Source organism: Salvelinus alpinus, chromosome 6 (genome assembly GCF_045679555.1).
Source record: "Salvelinus alpinus chromosome 6, SLU_Salpinus.1, whole genome shotgun sequence".
Classification (NCBI taxonomy): Eukaryota; Metazoa; Chordata; class Actinopteri; order Salmoniformes; family Salmonidae; genus Salvelinus; species Salvelinus alpinus.
The window spans coordinates 77,533,640-77,551,065 of NC_092091.1; the positions used below are offsets into that span (position 1 = coordinate 77,533,640).

Here is a 17,426-nt window from a genome sequence, read left to right on the forward strand (position 1 = left end):
TCATGACTTTTTTTACACCAATGACATAAGATTTGACTAATTACCAGACAGTCCCCACAACATGGACTATACATGTCTTTTTCACCGCTAATATATCACCTATTGTATCTTTAGTCCACTCCTTTAATAGTTTCTGATGTAATGTTGTGAGTTAAGTTATAAAAATATGTTTAACTCTTCAAATCGGTATCCAACACAACTCCATCAGATAGACTTAATAAAGGGTCAATCTGGGACTCAAACAACAACAAAGTGACCAGTCACCCTGACAAATCTGTAAACCATTTATAGCAAATGTGTAAACCATTTATAATGGCCTATTCATGAGTGTTGCTATGAAATATAACCAAATCATCTTTTTTATTTTTTATTTCACCTTTATTTAACCAGGTAAGCTAGTTGAGAACAAGTTCTCATTTACAACTGCGACCTGACCAGGATAAAGCAAAGCAGTGCGACACAAAACAACAACACAGAGTTACACATGGAATAAACAAGCGTACAGTCAATAACACATAGAAATAAAGGTCTATATACAGTGTGTGCAAATGGCGTGAGGAGGTAAGGCAATAAATAGGCCATAGTAGCGAAGTAATTACAATTTAGCAAATTAACACTGGAGTGATAGATGAGCAGATGGTGATGTGCAAGTAGAAATACTGGTGTACAAAAGAGCAGAAAAGTAAATAAACACAATATGGGGATGAGGTAGGTAGATTGGATGGGCTATTTACAAATGGGCTATGTACAGCTGCAGTGATCGGTTAGCTGCTCAGATAGCTGATGTTTAAAGTTAGTGAGGGAAATATAAGTCTCCAGCTTCAGCGATTTTTGCAATTCGTTCCAGTCATTGGCAGCAGAGAACTGGAAGGAAAGGCGGCCAAAGGAGGTGTTGGCTTTGGGGATGACCAGTGAGATATACCTGCTGGAGCGCGTGCTACGGGTGGGTGTTGTTATCGTGACCAATGAGCTGAGATAAGTCGGAGCTTTACCTGGCATAGACTTATAGATGACCTGGAGCCAGTGGGTCTAGCGACGAATACGTAGCGAGAGCCAGCCGACTAGAGCATACAGGTCGCAGTGGTGGGTGGTATAAGGGGCTTTGGTGACAAAACGGATGGCACTGTGATAGACTGCATCCAGTTTGCTGAGTAGAGTATTGGAAGCTATTTTGTAAATGGCATCGCCGAAGTCGAGGATCGGCAGGATAGTCAGTTTTACGAGGGTATGTTTGGCAGCGTGAGTGAAGGAGGCTTTGTTATGAAATAGGACGCCGATTCTAGATTTGATTTTGGATTGGAGATGTTTAATATGAGTCTGGAAGGAGAGTTTACAGTCTAGCCAGACACCTAGGTATTTGTAGTTGTCCACATATTCTAAGTCAGAATCGTCCAGAGTAGTGAATCATATCAGCTCTGAAAAAGATCTGATGTTAATAAATGGTCAAAAGCCCAATTAGTGGAAAAAGATCATAATTAGACTGCCTGTGTAAACGCAGCCAAAGTAATGAGGAAATGGTTGGAATTAGAATTTGGAGTTCTCCATAGCTACATTTACACAGTTAGCCCAATTCTGGTCTTTTTCCACTAATTGGTCCTTTCACCAATCAGATCAACACTTTCGCAAATAATAGTGTAGTTGGGTAAAGATGACGGCCCCCATGTACTTACCACAAAAACCTAATTTGCTAAATTCCCCATATTCCCTTTAAGACGTTGGTTTCTCCCATGGGAGACTCGGGTTCAGATCAGTGCATGAGTGTGTGTGTGTGTGTGTGTGTGTGTGTGTGTGTGTGTGTGTGTGTGTGTGTGTGTGTGTGTGTGTGTGTGTGTGTGTGTGTGTGTGTGTGTGTGTGTGTGTGTGTGTGTGTCTGAATGTGTACATGTGTTTCTCTCCTACCTGTAGTTCAGAGTACCATTCTAACAAATAAAACCAGTCTTCAGACCATCATTAACATACAGTAGAGAGTTCATTAATCAACTGTTGGAAACCAACTAATTGACATGAGCACATTTTAGTATGTTTACAGCTATTTAAATTACCTCGTAGTAGTGATTAACTTGTTATTGGTGAGATGGAATGATCTAAACTCAGCAAAAAAAGAAACGTCCTCTCACTGTCAACTGTGTTTATTTTCAGCAAACTTAACATGTGTAAATATTTGTATGAACATAACAAGATTCAACAACTGAGACATAAACTGAACAAGTTCCACTGACATGTGACTAACAGAAATTGAATAATGTGTCCCTGAACAAAGGGGGGGTCAAAATCAAAAGTAACAGTCAGTATCTGGTGTGGCCACCAGCTGCATTAAGTACTGCAGTGCATCTCCTCCTCATGGACTGTACCAGATTTGCCAGTTCTTGCTGTGAGATGTTACCCCATTCTTCCACCAAGGCACCTGCAAGTTCCCAGACATTTCTGGGGGGAATGGCCCTAGCCCTCACCCTCCAATCCAACAGGTCCCAGATGTGTTCAATGGGATTGAGATCCGGGCTCTTCGCTGCCCATGGCAGAACACTGACATTCCTGTCTTACATGAAATCACGCGCAGAACGAGCAGTATGGCTGGTGGCATTGTCATGCTGGAGGGTCATGTCAGGATGAGCCTGCAGGAAGGGTACCACATGAGGGAGGAGGATGTCTTCCCTGTAACGAACAGCGTTGAGATTGCCTGCAATGACAACAAGCTCAGTCCAATGATGCTGTGGCACACCGCCCCAGACCATGACTGACCCTCCACCTCCAAATCGATCCCGCGCCAGAGTACAGGCCTCGGTGTAAAGCTCATTCCTTCGACGATAAACTCAAATCCGACCATCACCTCTGGTGAGACAAAACCATGACTCGTCATTGCTAGTCCTGTCTGGACCAGCGACGGTGGGTTTGTGCCCATAGGCGACATTGTTGCCAGTGATGTCTGGTGAGGACCTGCCGTACAACAGGCCTACAGCCTCTCTCAGCCTATTGCGGACAGTCTGAGCACTGATGGAGGAATTGTGCGTTCCTGGTGTAACTCGGGCAGTTGTTGTTGCCATCCTGTACCTGTCCGGCAGGTGTGATGTTCGGATGTACCGATCCTGTTCAGGTATTGTTACACGTGGTCTGCCACTGCGAGGACGATCAGCTGTCCGTCCTGTCTCCATGTAGCGCTGTCTTAGGCGTCTCACAGTACGGATATTGCAATTTATTGCCCTGGCCACATCTGCAGTCCTCATGCCTCCTTGCAGCATGCCTAAGGCACATTCACGCAGATATGCAGGGACCCTGGGCATCTTTCTTCTGGTGTTTTTCAGAGTCAGTAAAAAGGCCTCTTTCATGTCTTAAGTTTTCATAACTGTGACCTTAATTGCCTACTGTCTGTAAGCTGTTAGTGTCTTAACTTCTCTGGGATATGTGGGACGGTAGCGTCCCACTTGGCCAAAAGCCAGAAAAAATGTAGCGCGCCAAATTCAAATATATTACTATAAAAATGAATCTTTCATGAAATCACACATGAAAGACACTAAATTAAAGCTACACATGTTGTGAATCCAACATGTCTGATTTCAAAAAGGATTTACGGGGAAAGCACACCAAACAATTATGTTAGCTCAGTACATAGCCACAGAAAAACAGAGCCATTTTCCCAGCAAAAGATAGTAGTCACAAAAAGCAGAAATAGAGATAAAATGAATCACTAACCTTTGATGATCTTCATCAGATGACACTCATAGGACATCATGTTACACAATACATTTATGTTTTGTTCGATAATGTGCATATTTATATCCACAAATCTCGGTTTACATTGGCGGCATGTTCAGAAATGCCTCCAAAATATCCGGAGAAATTGCAGAGAGCCACGTCAAATAACAGAAATACTCATCATAAACTTTGATTAAAGATACATATTTTACATAGAATTAAAGATACACTTGTTCTTAATGCAACCGCTGTGTCAGATTTCAAAAAAACGTTACGTAAAAAGCACACCATGCAATAATCTGAGACGGCGCTCAAAAATAACAACATTTCTCCGCCATGTTGGAGTCAACCGAAATACGAAATTGCATCATAAATATTCTCTTACCTTTGATGATCTTTAACAGAATGCACTCCCAGGAATCCTAGTTCCACAATAAATCGTTGTTTTGTTCGATACTGTCCATTACTTATGTCTAAGTAGCTACTTTTGCTAGCATGTTTAGTGCACATGTCCAAACGCTCGCGCAGATGCAGGCGAACTCGGACGAAAACTTCAAAAAGTTATATAACAGGTCGAATAAACTGGTCAAACTAAGTAGAGAATCAATCTTGTTGTTCATACTTTTGATGTCTTCACTATTATTCTACAATGTACAAAATAGTAAAAATAAAGAAAAGCCTGGAATGAGTAGGTGTGTCCAAACTTTTGACTGGTACTGTATGTATATTTTGAAAGGCTCTTAAAGCCTCTGGAAAGATAAATGGAGTCTCTAGCTTAAACAATGAGCATGTGCTGATTAGAAGCATATCTCCCATAGAATTCCATTCATTAGTAGTTGGGGTAGTTGGGGATTTAGAGTAGTTGAAGAAAGAAAGAAAAAAGAAAGAAAGCAATATAGAAGGAACGCATGCAACCAAGAAATAAGTACAAATTAGGGCTGACCCCAGTTTGGTCGACCAAGATTTATTTAGTCAAGCAAGTAGCAGTAGAATTTTTTTATATATCATAGTCTTCTAGAAACCTGTCTGATTCGCGCCTGTTTGAGTAGATGGCCCAGTCCATCAGTCTAGGACATGTGCTACTGAAATTGTATACGCTTATATTACATGAGAACAATGGTGCAACATAAATATTATATTATTTTATAAGAATTGCGCTTTATCCCGCATTGGATTGTGGTCGCTGTCTCCATCAGGTGATCGGGTCTTTCTCCTACAAGTGAAGACAGACACTTCCGGGACGCAACTGCGCATGTCCTTATCCAATTCCGAGGCTCATATTGAAGATTCTGGAAGAACTGTCCACATTTACTTTCCGTCAGCCAACCGGATGAGTAGGCTTAACGAACAGCAAAAGCACGAGCCTATGACAATCTACTATCCCCCCGTAGTACAACAGTTGACCTATTCTATACGAGAAAGAAATATTCCAAACATAGTCTGGGACAGTTGTGGGATGGGATAGCTCCCAAATTAGTACAGCCACTAGCATTAAAAAAAGCGTTGGCAGTATGCTATAAACGCGAATGTTCCATTAGCGGGAAACCACCATTCTCAAAAGTGTCCGCAAATGCGATTATGCATGTAATGCTTTTATTATAAGGGTGCATTTGTATGGTTAAAATGATCTTTCCTAACTTGAAACTCACGCGCTGATTTAGAATGGACCATTATCATGCACCTGTCTAGAAACGGGCAGGTGCATGCAAAATATATGTCATCTATGCACTGAAATAGGGAACGGAGGAGGCTTTTCCCAACGGTTCATTTTATTGCCAGCCAGGTAGACTATACTCCTGTTGTAAAGAGAAGCAATGTGCTTAATATTAGGTAAGTTGAGAAATAAATATAGTAAGCCTAGCCTATAGAAAACTGATGGGATCTCCTCTTTTAACATCACTGTTTTCTCACGCAATTGCATAGCCTATAGAAATGTTGAGCATCATGGGCTCATCAAGTATTTTTTTCTTTGATTTTTCATTACATTTGCATTGATGTCAGAGTGATTAGAGGGACAATAGAGTGCTGAGTACCAGGTAGTTAGCAAGTTTGGTAGGCTACTAATGACCATCAGCAGCATCAGAGCTAGGAGAAGCCTAATTACCGTGACTAAACGGTCACATGGAATTTGACTGCCATCATGACTTGTGACCGCCAGTGTGGCTGTAATATGGTCACCATAACAACCCTTGTAAGAAGCATTCATTGTTACATCCCTGTACTTACAGACTGCAATTATAACCAGTTGCATGTTGTTATTACAGTGTAACTATTAATTATTACAATTAATTACAATACTTTTAGTGTAATCACATATGTAATTACACTGTAATAAGAATCCCTTAAAATATAGCGTTACCAAGATTGCTATGTTACATGAATGGGTTTCCTGACGTGATAAATACTTCTCCAGGCGCTGTGAGATCTGATAAGTTCGTAGCATAACTGCAAAATAAAGATGATCTGAAACACCACTTGTTCTTGATTAAATGGCTCAAGTGTTTATGAATTACTAGGGTACTTGTGAGGTTGATGAATTACTGTTCTCCGTCAGATAAATATGGCCTAAAATGGTGGAGCGGTGTATACTACAGTCTATAGACTGTCTGAAACGAACTCAACACTTTCATAAAAAATGATTGACAAGAAAATGATCAACTAATTCACATGCTGATGGTGTAGCTTTGTAAGTAGTCTATCTTAAATAAACTGATTTATCATTCTATTCTGCCATATTCCCAGTCACTTTGCCATGGTTAAATGCGGTGGTTCGCACTTTCAGTTTCGCTCGAATGCTGCCATCTATCCACGGTTTCTGGTTGGGGTAGGTTTTAATAGTCACAGTGGCTTGAAAAACATACACGATGAACTGACACAGAGAGACAGGAAACACAGGGATAAATACACCTGGAATAATAAGCGATACCTGGAGGGGGTGGAGACAATCACAAGGACAGGTGAACCAGATCAGGGTGTGACAGTCTCAGTATATTTGTCGATATTATCCAGCCTCCTCTGCACATACAGTTCTATGAAAATATACCATGACACAGGAGGGCTTCAGAGGTGTAAAGCATTGGGCTTTAAACATATATACTTTGAGATGATGGCCTTAAAATGTAACTTGACAACTTTTATTTAGCCATGTACAAATACAACTGGTTCAGAACAGGGCAGCACAGCTGGCCCTTAAATGTACACAGAGTCAACATTGATAATATGCATGTCAATCTCTCTTGGCTCAAAGTAAAGGAGAGATTGACTTCCTCACTACTTGTTTTTGTAAGAAGTATTAACATGTTGAATGCACCAAGCTGTCTGTTTAAACTACTAACACACAGCTCGGACACCCATGCATACCGCACAAGACATGCAACCAGAGGTCTCTTTGTCTCTTCACAGTCTCCAAGTCCAGAACAGACAGCTCCCATAGGAGGTGCACAGTACTACAGAGCCATGGTTACATTAAACTATTTTCCACATCTGGTAACAATGTGTCAAAGGAAACACCTTACAGCTGGCGTGCATGGCCCGACCGCCACAAGGAGATGGGACAAGAACATCCCAGCCGGCCAAACCCTCCCCTAACCCGGACGACACTGGGCAAATTGTGCACCGCTTCATGGGTCTCCCGGACACTACAGATCGAACCTGGATCTGTTGTGATGCCTCTAGCACTGCAATGCAGTGCCTTAGACTGCTGCGCCACTCGGGAGACCACCATCTGCCATTGTTTTGACTGCTTGGTTGGTTACTGGGTTGCTGGTTGGTTGATTTACAGTTAGTCTAAGAACTATCTGTGGACACATTCTAATGGTTTACACACTTTAGACAAAGTATAAACCAACCTCAACAATTGAATATACATCTGAAAAACAGCTTCTATCTCAAGGCCATCAGATTGTTAAACAGCCATCACTAACATTGAGTGACTGCTGCCAACATACTGACTCAAATCTCTAGCCACTTTAATAATAAAAAATTGGATGTAATAAATGTATCACTAGTCACTTTAAACAATGGCACTTTATATAATGTTTACATACCCTACATTACTCATCTCATATGTATATACTGTACTCTATACCATCTACTGCATCTTGCCTATGCCGTTCGGCCATCGCTCATCCATATATTTTTATGTACATATTCTTATTAATTCCTTTACACTTGTGTGTATAAGGTAGTTGTTGTGAAATTGTTACATCACTTGTTAGATATTACTGCATGGTCGGAACTAGAAGCACAAGAATTTCGCTACACTCGCATTAACGTCTGCTAACCATGTGTATGTGACAAATAAAATTTGATTTGATTTGATGAAGAATGATGGTTCTTAAATAAGTAAATGGCCTATTTTGTACAGTTTATTTGTGTCTATAGCTGTAACCCCCCCCCCCCTCCCCCACCTACCCAACCGGGGGGAAATCGCGGCACCCCCACCCCCAAACTACTTTCCGTGGCTATTACCTCTGTACCTCTGAAAGCGTCCCTTCACTCCTTTCATTTCTGCTGACTCTGCTATAACGTCTCAGGACCCATCAGCTCTACAAAGTCCTCTGTCGCAACCTAGAGGAACGAAAGAGGAACTACAACTATCACAGGAACGCCAAAAAGCTGATATGAATCCTGTAGAATTTTTTCCGATGTATATATATATTTTTTCACTGCATTTAATAACTACGAGCTGAAGACACATTCAAATATCAAATTATCAAATAATTGTAATGGACAATAAATATTTTCTTTATAGAGTTTGCGGCGTATGCCACTGCCAAGATGTATCAGATGTGTCGTGTTATTTCCAGATGTTTTTAATTAATTTGACCCTATCAATATTTGACACCTCAAACATTTCAAATATTAGAACTACATATTCTGCCTCTTAAAAAAAAACAGGTCTACGTTTTCTAAGCGGGAGTTGTTTGTCGAAGTTCTTTCCTGTTAGAAACTGAAAGTAAATTCGACCACTTTTCTCTCTTTCTGTCTCCACCCCAGGGTTTTCGACTTGCAAGACAGCAGCAGAAATGGTAGGTTAAGATGTTTATTATGAAAGTCAGGTGTAAGATTCTTTGGGAGTCAATTATTATTTAACTCAACGAAACTTGCTTTTAATAAAGACCCGATTTTTTAAATAATTTCTAATAAATGGCAAGTAAAAAAATCTAGTACCCCACTAGGCCAACTAGCATAATGGTTAGTGCGCACAAGAAAGACCACGAAAAGTGTTCTCCAGACGCTGACTGAGATTTAGCAGATATGGTAATATATTTATCCGAAAATGAGAGATGCTTATGAGGAAATAAATAATAGACAATCGTGTGAGTTGTATACATACAGTGCATTTCTACCAAACTGATAGGCGGTCAAAGGCCTAATTGAGTCCCGTTACATTTGTACAGTGGGCGTATCCGGATACCCATACTTGCATTCTAAATAATAGGCATTTTAGGTATGTGAAAATATTTTTTTATATGTGAATTTTGGAAAATCGAGTATGCTTTAAATGCCTGGATGTTATACTCATTTCGGCTATAATTCGCTGCACACTTTTGAGGAAGAATGCACTGTACCCAAATGAACGGTGAGTCTAGTAATTTATGTTCATATTTGTTGTGTACAGCATACATTTGTTGTAAACAGTACGTTTCTAAATACTATGTAAGACGATTAGTAGTACACATTATGTCGTTATAGTAAGTAGTAGGCAATACAGATTTCGGATACGCCTATGACTCCCAGCAAACCTTGACAAAATGGAATCATAAAAACATGGTTTTGCGTTGGGCCATAGAGCTAGACAGCAGGGGCAGCACCATTGATGCTATCTTCTTTTTAAAGTAGTACATTTCTACTTTAGGACTGCCTGATCCCTCCTGATGACCCGGCTGGACATGACTCCAACTGGGTCACCAGAAAGGGTAAGCCAATGAAGTTGGAAGTTCCACCCAGTTGACTACGTTAAAATGGTGGAAGTCCTCAATGGCGCTGCCCATGCTAATGCAGCCTTTTGGCCACTAGAGGCCTCTATTCTCTATGATCGGGGCAGGTTGAGGCGTTTTGGCAAGAAGGTTTATGTCAGAATTGACCTGGATTGAATTTTCCAAGCATGTTAGGAGAAATTACTCCACATGTTAGTATAATTAATTAACGTAGTAGGTTGGGAAAATTAGGTTAAATTTAAGAAAAAGGTTACGTTTAACTAAAATGCAAAAATTTACTTTTGACATCAATTTGACATAAACTGTCTACCGCCTAGCCATGAACCGGTAGGGTCGGTTTGGTGTCCAGCCTACCATTTCCTAAAAGAGGACTGACACGAAAAAAGACAACTAAATAACTTAATTACATCTTCACTAAAATTATGTTACATTGCTGGATTAAATATTTTTATAAATAAATAAAAATTGTATAATAAAAAAATAACATTCAGCCTTTAGTGCTTTTCACAATTGTATTTGGTACAAAATGCTTCACAGAATGTCATTACAATGTCAATTTATATCCCCAGCACAGCAGGCCAACAGTAGGCCTACTTTGCTTTTGTATTTAAACATTTGAATATAATGGTGTTTACTCATCTTATTTACAGATTCATTTGGGAACAGACCAGTCCTCTTCAGGATTGTGAGACGTCCTCTCTGAGAGTTATAATGAGTTATCATCAGGGGGCTGAAGGTGAAGCCATCCCTAAAGAAAGACTGAGGGATGGGTCACCAAACAAGGATCTTGATGAGACCATGGACCCTGATATGAGGTAGGGGTGTGTGTGTGTGTGTGTGTGTGTGTGTGTGTGTGTGTGTGTGTGTGTGTGTGTGTGTGTGTGTGTGTGTGTGTGTGTGTCTGTCCATTGGAACACATTTCACTTCTAATGATGCAATCTGATGTAGTTATCAGGATAACTGTTTATATAGTAATTGTTAGGATAACTGGGAATTATAGTAATTAGCAGGATAACTGTGTGTTATATTAATTATCAGGATAACTGTGTGTTATAGTAATTATCAGGATAACTGTGTGTTATAGTAATTATCAGGATAACTGTGTATTATAATAATTATCAGGATAACTGTGTATTATAGTAATTATCAGGATAACTGTGTATTATAGTAATTATCAGGATAACTGTGTATTACAATAATTATCAGGATAACTGTGTATTATAGTAATTATCAGGATAACTGAGTATTATAGTAATTATCAGGATAACTGTGTATTATAGTAATTATCAGGATAACTGTGTATTATAGTAATTATCAGGATAACTGTGTATTATAATAATTATCAGGATAACTGTGTATTATAGTAATTATCAGGATAACTGTGTATTATAGTAATTATCAGGATAACTGTGTATTATAATAATTATCAGGATAACTGTGTATTATAGTAATTATCAGGATAACTGTGTATTATAGTAATTATCAGGATAACTGTGTATTATAGTACTTATCAGGATAACTCTGTATTATAGTAATTATCAGGATAACTGTGTATTATAATAATTATCAGGATAACTGTGTATTATAGTAATTATCAGGATAACTGTTTATTATAGTAATGTGTAGGATAACTGTTTATTATAGTAATTATCAGGATAACTGTGTATTATAGTAATTATCAGGATAACTGTTTATTATAGTAATTATCAGGATAACTGTGTATTATAGTAATTATCAGGATAACTGTTTATTATAGTAATTATCAGGATAACTGTTTATTATAGTAATTATCAGGATAACTGTGTATTATAGTAATTATCAGGATAACTGTTTATTATAGTAATTATCAGGATAACTGTTTATATAGTGTTTACTGACATTACAAGGTATAGTAATAGATTAAATTGGAAAATGCATTTTGAAAATGAAAATTTTATTTAAACTGTATGCTGTTTCCAGTCAGATAATGGTGGAACTCAGTTTCCCCTAATTTCTATCAAACTAATACTCTATTTGTGTTCACCGCAGAGGTTGGATACAAAATTATTTTCCAAGCGTTTCTTTCTGAGCAGAACCACAATTTTTTCGTTCCGTTCCACTGTTCTGACCAGCATAATAATGTTCTGAACAGGTCTGACTGAGAAAAAAGTACCCGTTTATATTGTTCCTTCTGTTCCTTTGTTAACTTGTGAAGTCGACATAGTTTTTACATTTAGCTCATTCAATACTCCACCAATCAGTGCTGAGAGAGCACCTTTGTATGGACCGGGAAAGCTAGTTGTTTACATCCTTGAATGACAGACAAGTGTGACGTACATTTTGCAGGATTGGGAGAGAGTGAGAGAGAGGGGTCCTGCCTTGAAGTGCTCGGTATCATGATATGACATGCATTATAATGTGTTCAGGATATTAGTAGTAGGCCTATCATTACTTCACTGAATTACATCATTCTATGCTAGCTAGATACAGAGCCTTCAGAAAGTATTCATAACCTTTGACTTATACCCCATTTTGTTGTTAAAGCCTGAATTCAAAATGTATTACATTTATTTTTGTTCTCACTCATCTGCACAAAATACCCATAATGACAAAGTGAAAAAAAATATATATTTTTTGTAAATGTATTGAAAATTAAATACAGAAATAACTAACACATTTACATAGGTATTCAGACCATTTACGTGAAGCACGTTTGGCAGAGATTACAGCCTCGAGTCTTCTTGGGTATGATGCTACAAGCTTGGCACACCTGTATTTGGGGAGTTTGTTCCATTCTTCTCTGCATATCCTCTCAAGCTCTGTCAGGTTGGAGGTGGAGCGTCACTGCACAGCTATTTTCAGGTGTCTCCAGAGATGTTCGATTGGGTACAAGTTCGGGCTCTGGCTGGGCCACTCAAGGACATTCAGAGACTTGTCCCGAAGCCATCCTGCATTGTCTTGGCTGTGTGCTTAGGGTTGTTGTCCTGTTGGAAGGTGAATCTTCACCAAAGTCTGATGTCCTGAGTGCTCTGGAGTAGGTTTTCATCAAGAATTTCTCTGTTCTTTGCTCCGTTCATCTTTCCCTTGATCCTGACTAGTCTCTCAGTCCCTGCCGCTGAAAAACATCCCCACAGCACGATGCTCCCACCACCATGCTTCACCGTAGGAATGGTGCCAGGTTTCCTCCAGACGCGACGCTTGGCATTCCGGCCAAAGAGTTCAATCTTGGTTTCATCAGACCAGAGAATCTTGTTTTTTCATGGTCTGAGAGCCCTTTTGGCAAACTCCAAGTGGGCTGTCATGTGCCCTTTACGGAGGAGTGGCTTCCGTCTGGCCACTCTACCATAATAGCCTGATTGGTGGAGTGCTACAGAGATGGTTGTCCTTCTGGAAGTTTCTCCCATCTCCACAGAGTAACCCTGGAGCTCTGTCAGAGTGACCATCTGGTTCTTGGTCACCTTCCTGACCAAGGCCCTTCTCCCCCGATTGCTCAGTTTGGCCCGGCCAACTCTAGGAAGAGTCTTGGTGGTTCCAAACTTCTTCCATTTAAGAATGATGTAGGCCACTGTGTTCTTTGGGACCTTCAATTGTGCAGAAATGTTTTGGTACCCTTCCCCAGATCTGTCCCTTGACACAATCCTGTCTCGGAGCTCTACGGACAATTCCTTTGGTTTTGGCGCTGACATGCACTGTCAACTGTGGGACCTTATATAGACATGTGTGCCTTTCCAAATCATGTCCAATCAATTGAGTTTACCACAGGTGGACTCCAATCAAGTTGTAGAAACATCAAGGATGATCAATGGAAACAGGATGCACCTGAGCTCAATTACGAGTCTCATAGCAAAGGGTCTGAATACTTACGTAAATAAGATTCATTTTTTATTTCTTATAAATTTGCTAACATTTCAAATTTTTCACTTTGTCATTTCTAATTTTTCACTTTGTCATTATGTAGATTGATTGATGAGAAAAAAAAGTATTTCATCAATTCAAGGCGTCTGAATACTTTCCGAATGCACTGTACATAAGGGTGTGAATTTAAGTCAATACTTTGTTGAGGCACCTCTCTAGAGCTTTCCACACCTGGATTGTGCAACTTTTCCAATTATCCTTTTCAAAATTCTTCAAACTCTGTCAAATTGGTTATTGATCATTGTTAGACCATTTTCAGGTCTTGCCATAGATTTAAGTCAAAACTAACTCGTCCACTCAGGAAAATTCACTGTCTTCTTGGTAAGCCACTCCAGTGTAGATTTGGCCTTGTGTTTTAGGTTATTGTCCTGCTGAAAAGTGAATTAATCTCCCAGTGACTGGTGGAAAGCAGACTGAACCAGGTTTAGGTTTCTTTTTGATCTTGAAAAACTCCCCAGTCCTTAATGATTGCAAGCATACCCATAACATGATGCAGCCACCACTATGCTTGAAAATATGGAGAGTGGCATATTTATGCCCCAAACATCAAATCAAATCAAATCAAATTTTATTAGTCACATACACATGGTTAGCAGATGTTAATGCGAGTGTAGCGAAATGCTTGTGCTTCTAGTTCCGACAATGCAGTAATAACCAACAAGTAATCTAACCTAACAATTCCACAACTACTACCTTATACACACACACAAGTGTAAAGGGATAAAGAATATGTACATAAAGATATATGAATGAGTGGTGGTACAGAACGGCATGGCAAGATGCAGTAGATGGTATAGAGTACGGTATATACATATGAGATGAGTACTGTAGGGTATGTAAACATAAAGTGGCATAGTTTAAAGTGGCTAGTGGTACATGTATTACATAAAGATGGCAAGATGCAGTAGATGATATAGAGTACAGTATATACATATGAGATGGGTAATGTAGGGTATGTAAACATTATATTAAGTGGCATTGTTTAAAGTGGCTAGTGGTACATTTTTACATAATTTCCATCAATTCCCATTTTTAAAGTGGCTGGAGTTGAGTCAGTATGTTGGCAGCGGCCGCTAAATGTTAGTGGTGGCTGTTTAACAGTCTGATGGCCTTGAGATAGAAGCTGTTTTTCAGTCTCTCGGTCCCTGCTTTGATGCACCTGTACTGACCTCGCCTTCTGGATGATAGCGGTGTGAACAGGCAGTGGCTTGGGTGGTTGTTGTCCTTGATGATCTTTATGGCCTTCCTGTGACATCGGGTGGTGTAGGTGTCCTGGAGGGCAGGTAGTTTGCCCCCGGTGATGCGTTGTGCAGACCTCACTACCCTCTGGAGAGCCTTACGGTTGTGGGCGGAGCAGTTGCCGTACCAGGCGGTGATACAGCCCGACAGGATGCTCTCGATTGTGCATCTGTAGAAGTTTGTGAGTGCTTTTGGTGACAAGCCGAATTTCTTCAGCCTCCTGAGGTTGAAGAGGCGCTGCTGCGCCTTCTTCACAACGCTGTCTGTGTGGGTGGACCAATTCAGTTTGTCCGTGATGTGTACACCGAGGAACTTAAAACTTTCCACTTTCTCCACTACTGACCCGTCGATGTGGATAGGGGGGTGCTCCCTCTGCTGTTTCCTGAAGTCCACAATCATCTCCTTTGTTTTGTTGACGTTGAGTGTGAGGTTATTTTCCTGACACCACACTCCGAGGGCCCTCACCTCCTCCCTGTAGGCCGTCTCGTCGTTGTTGGTAATCAAGCCTATCACTGTAGTGTCATCCGCAAACTTGATGATTGAGTTGGAGGCGTGCATGGCCACGCAGTCGTGGGTGAACAGGGAGTACAGGAGAGGGCTCAGAACGCACCCTTGTGGGGCCCCAGTGTTGAGGATCGATAACACTTTGTATTCAGGACCAAAAGTGAATTGCTTTGCCACATTTTTGGCAGTATTACTTTATTTATTTTGTTGCAAGTAGAATGCATGTTTTGGAATATTTTTTATTTTGCAAAGGCTTCCTTCTTTTCACTCTGTCAATAAGGTTAGTATTGAGGAGTAACTACAATGTTTATGCATCCTCAGTTTTCTCCTATCACAGCCATTAAACTCTGTAACTGTTTTAAAGTCACCATTTGCATCATGGTGAAATCCCTGAGCAGTGTTCTTCCTCTCTGGCAACTGAATTAGGAAAGATACCTGTAGCTTTGTTGTGACTGGGTGTATTGATACACCATCCAAAGTGTAATTAATAACTTCACCATTCTCGTAGGGATATTCAATGTTTGTATTTTTGTTTTTACCCACATACCAATAGGCATTGGAAAACCTCCTTGTTCTTTGTGGTTGAGTCTGTTTTTGAAATGCACTGCTCGACTGAGGACCTAACAGATAATTATATATGTGGGGTACAGAGATTAGGTAGTCATTAAAAAATAATGTTCAACACTATTGTACACAGAGTGAGTCCATGTAACTTATTATGTGACTTGTTAAGCACGTTTCTACTCCTGAACTTATTTAGGCTTGCCATAACTAATGAAGTGGTTCAATACTTATTGACTCAAAGACATTTCAACTTTAAATGTTTAATTAATTTGTAAAAATGTCTAAAAACAAATTGCACTTTGACATTTTAAATGCAGGCTGTAGCACAACAAAATGCATAAAAAGTCAATGGGGTGAATACTTTTTGAAGGCCCTGTACCTAGCTACGTAGGAGCAAATAATAATGGAGGAACTTTGAATGTCCCAGGAGTTGGCTCAACGCTGAGGCTAGCTCAACGCCCTGGACCAGAGCTAGCTAACAAGCTTGTGTGTGCAGCCACACCAGAATTCAAAATAAGTCTTACCTTTTTGTTAAATCCAATGTGAAACGTGATAACTAAAGTATCCTTAACTAGCCTAGAAAACTATCTGGCAGGCAGACACTGGAAGGAGAAGTTCCTGTGTGACAGAGTAAGTGCTTTTCATAGGCACTTTGATGGAATTTTCCCCCAAAATGTAAAATAATGTTATTAATTAAGCAATTCCCATGCTTTTGAAATAATGGTTCTGTTCCGGAACAGTAGAAATCACCTTCGTTCCCGATTTTGTTTACGTTCCTCAAAAATGTTTTTGTTCCAAAATTTCTCAAACACTAAAGCTGCAGTAAAAATATTCTCTGTTCACAGTGTCCATGTGCATAAAACAGACTTTCCTACACCTAGCTGTGAGTCCACTAGAACACTGGAGAGTGACGGAGAACTAATGTGCTTCTAATTATTATTTGTTCTTCATCTGATTTTTTTGTTGTTGTTGTTTATTACCTTACAATACACAGTTGAGTCACAGTTCAATGTTTTATAAAATAGTTGCATTGAAATAACAGTAAACACATTCGTGAGCATCTTTCTATGTTCACAGCAACAATATGAAGCATCTCCAGCTATGTTCAGCTAGTCATAGTGACCACAGTGACCAGTCAGTGAATTTGAGCGTAGACCCAAGTGATGGAGACCAAAGCAAGGATGAAAGGTAAACCAGTACAACCTATGCAGAGTAGTATAGCTGTATGACATGTGTATTATGTACTGTATATGTTTATTGTATGTTCAAGTGAATTGTGTGACGGTCTTTTGTTGCTTTCAGGGTTCATCTGGAGAGACCAGTGTCACCAATCCCCAGTTATCTATCAATAAAGAGTGACAAATCATTGATGATCCCTCTTGGATTCAAGGACGGAGAATTAGCTAAAATAGAGGGGTGAGATAATACTTTTTATTTATGGGCATTTTATCCAATTTGATGTCACTAATTAATGATTTTACTTTACTAAGATAATTGGTTATGTGCAGTAGAATATAGCAGCGTAACCAATTATATTGTTATTATACTATTCAGGTCTATAGAAAAGTGTTTTGTTCATTGTGTGTCCGCCAC

At 39.7% G+C, this 17,426-nt stretch overlaps 1 protein-coding gene across 3 annotated transcripts in view; it reads left to right on the plus strand.

Moving 5' to 3' along the window:
* Positions 1 to 8,563: 8,563 nt before the first annotated feature.
* The window catches only part of LOC139579428 (interferon-induced very large GTPase 1-like), a 116,155-nt gene continuing 107,292 nt past the window's right edge, over positions 8,564 to 17,426 (plus strand). The window contains exons 1-5 of one of the 3 annotated variants that reach the window (XM_071408091.1): positions 8,583 to 8,720; positions 9,551 to 9,611; positions 10,283 to 10,447; positions 16,911 to 17,021; positions 17,136 to 17,249. In XM_071408091.1, coding sequence (XP_071264192.1) covers positions 10,344 to 10,447; positions 16,911 to 17,021; positions 17,136 to 17,249 — 329 coding nt within the window. In that variant the 5' untranslated portion in view covers positions 8,583 to 8,720; positions 9,551 to 9,611; positions 10,283 to 10,343. Of the gene's footprint in view, positions 8,721 to 9,550; positions 9,612 to 10,282; positions 10,448 to 16,910; positions 17,022 to 17,135; positions 17,250 to 17,426 lie in introns of all 3 variants that reach the window. The other 2 variants (XM_071408090.1, XM_071408092.1) reach the window with 2 other exon arrangements.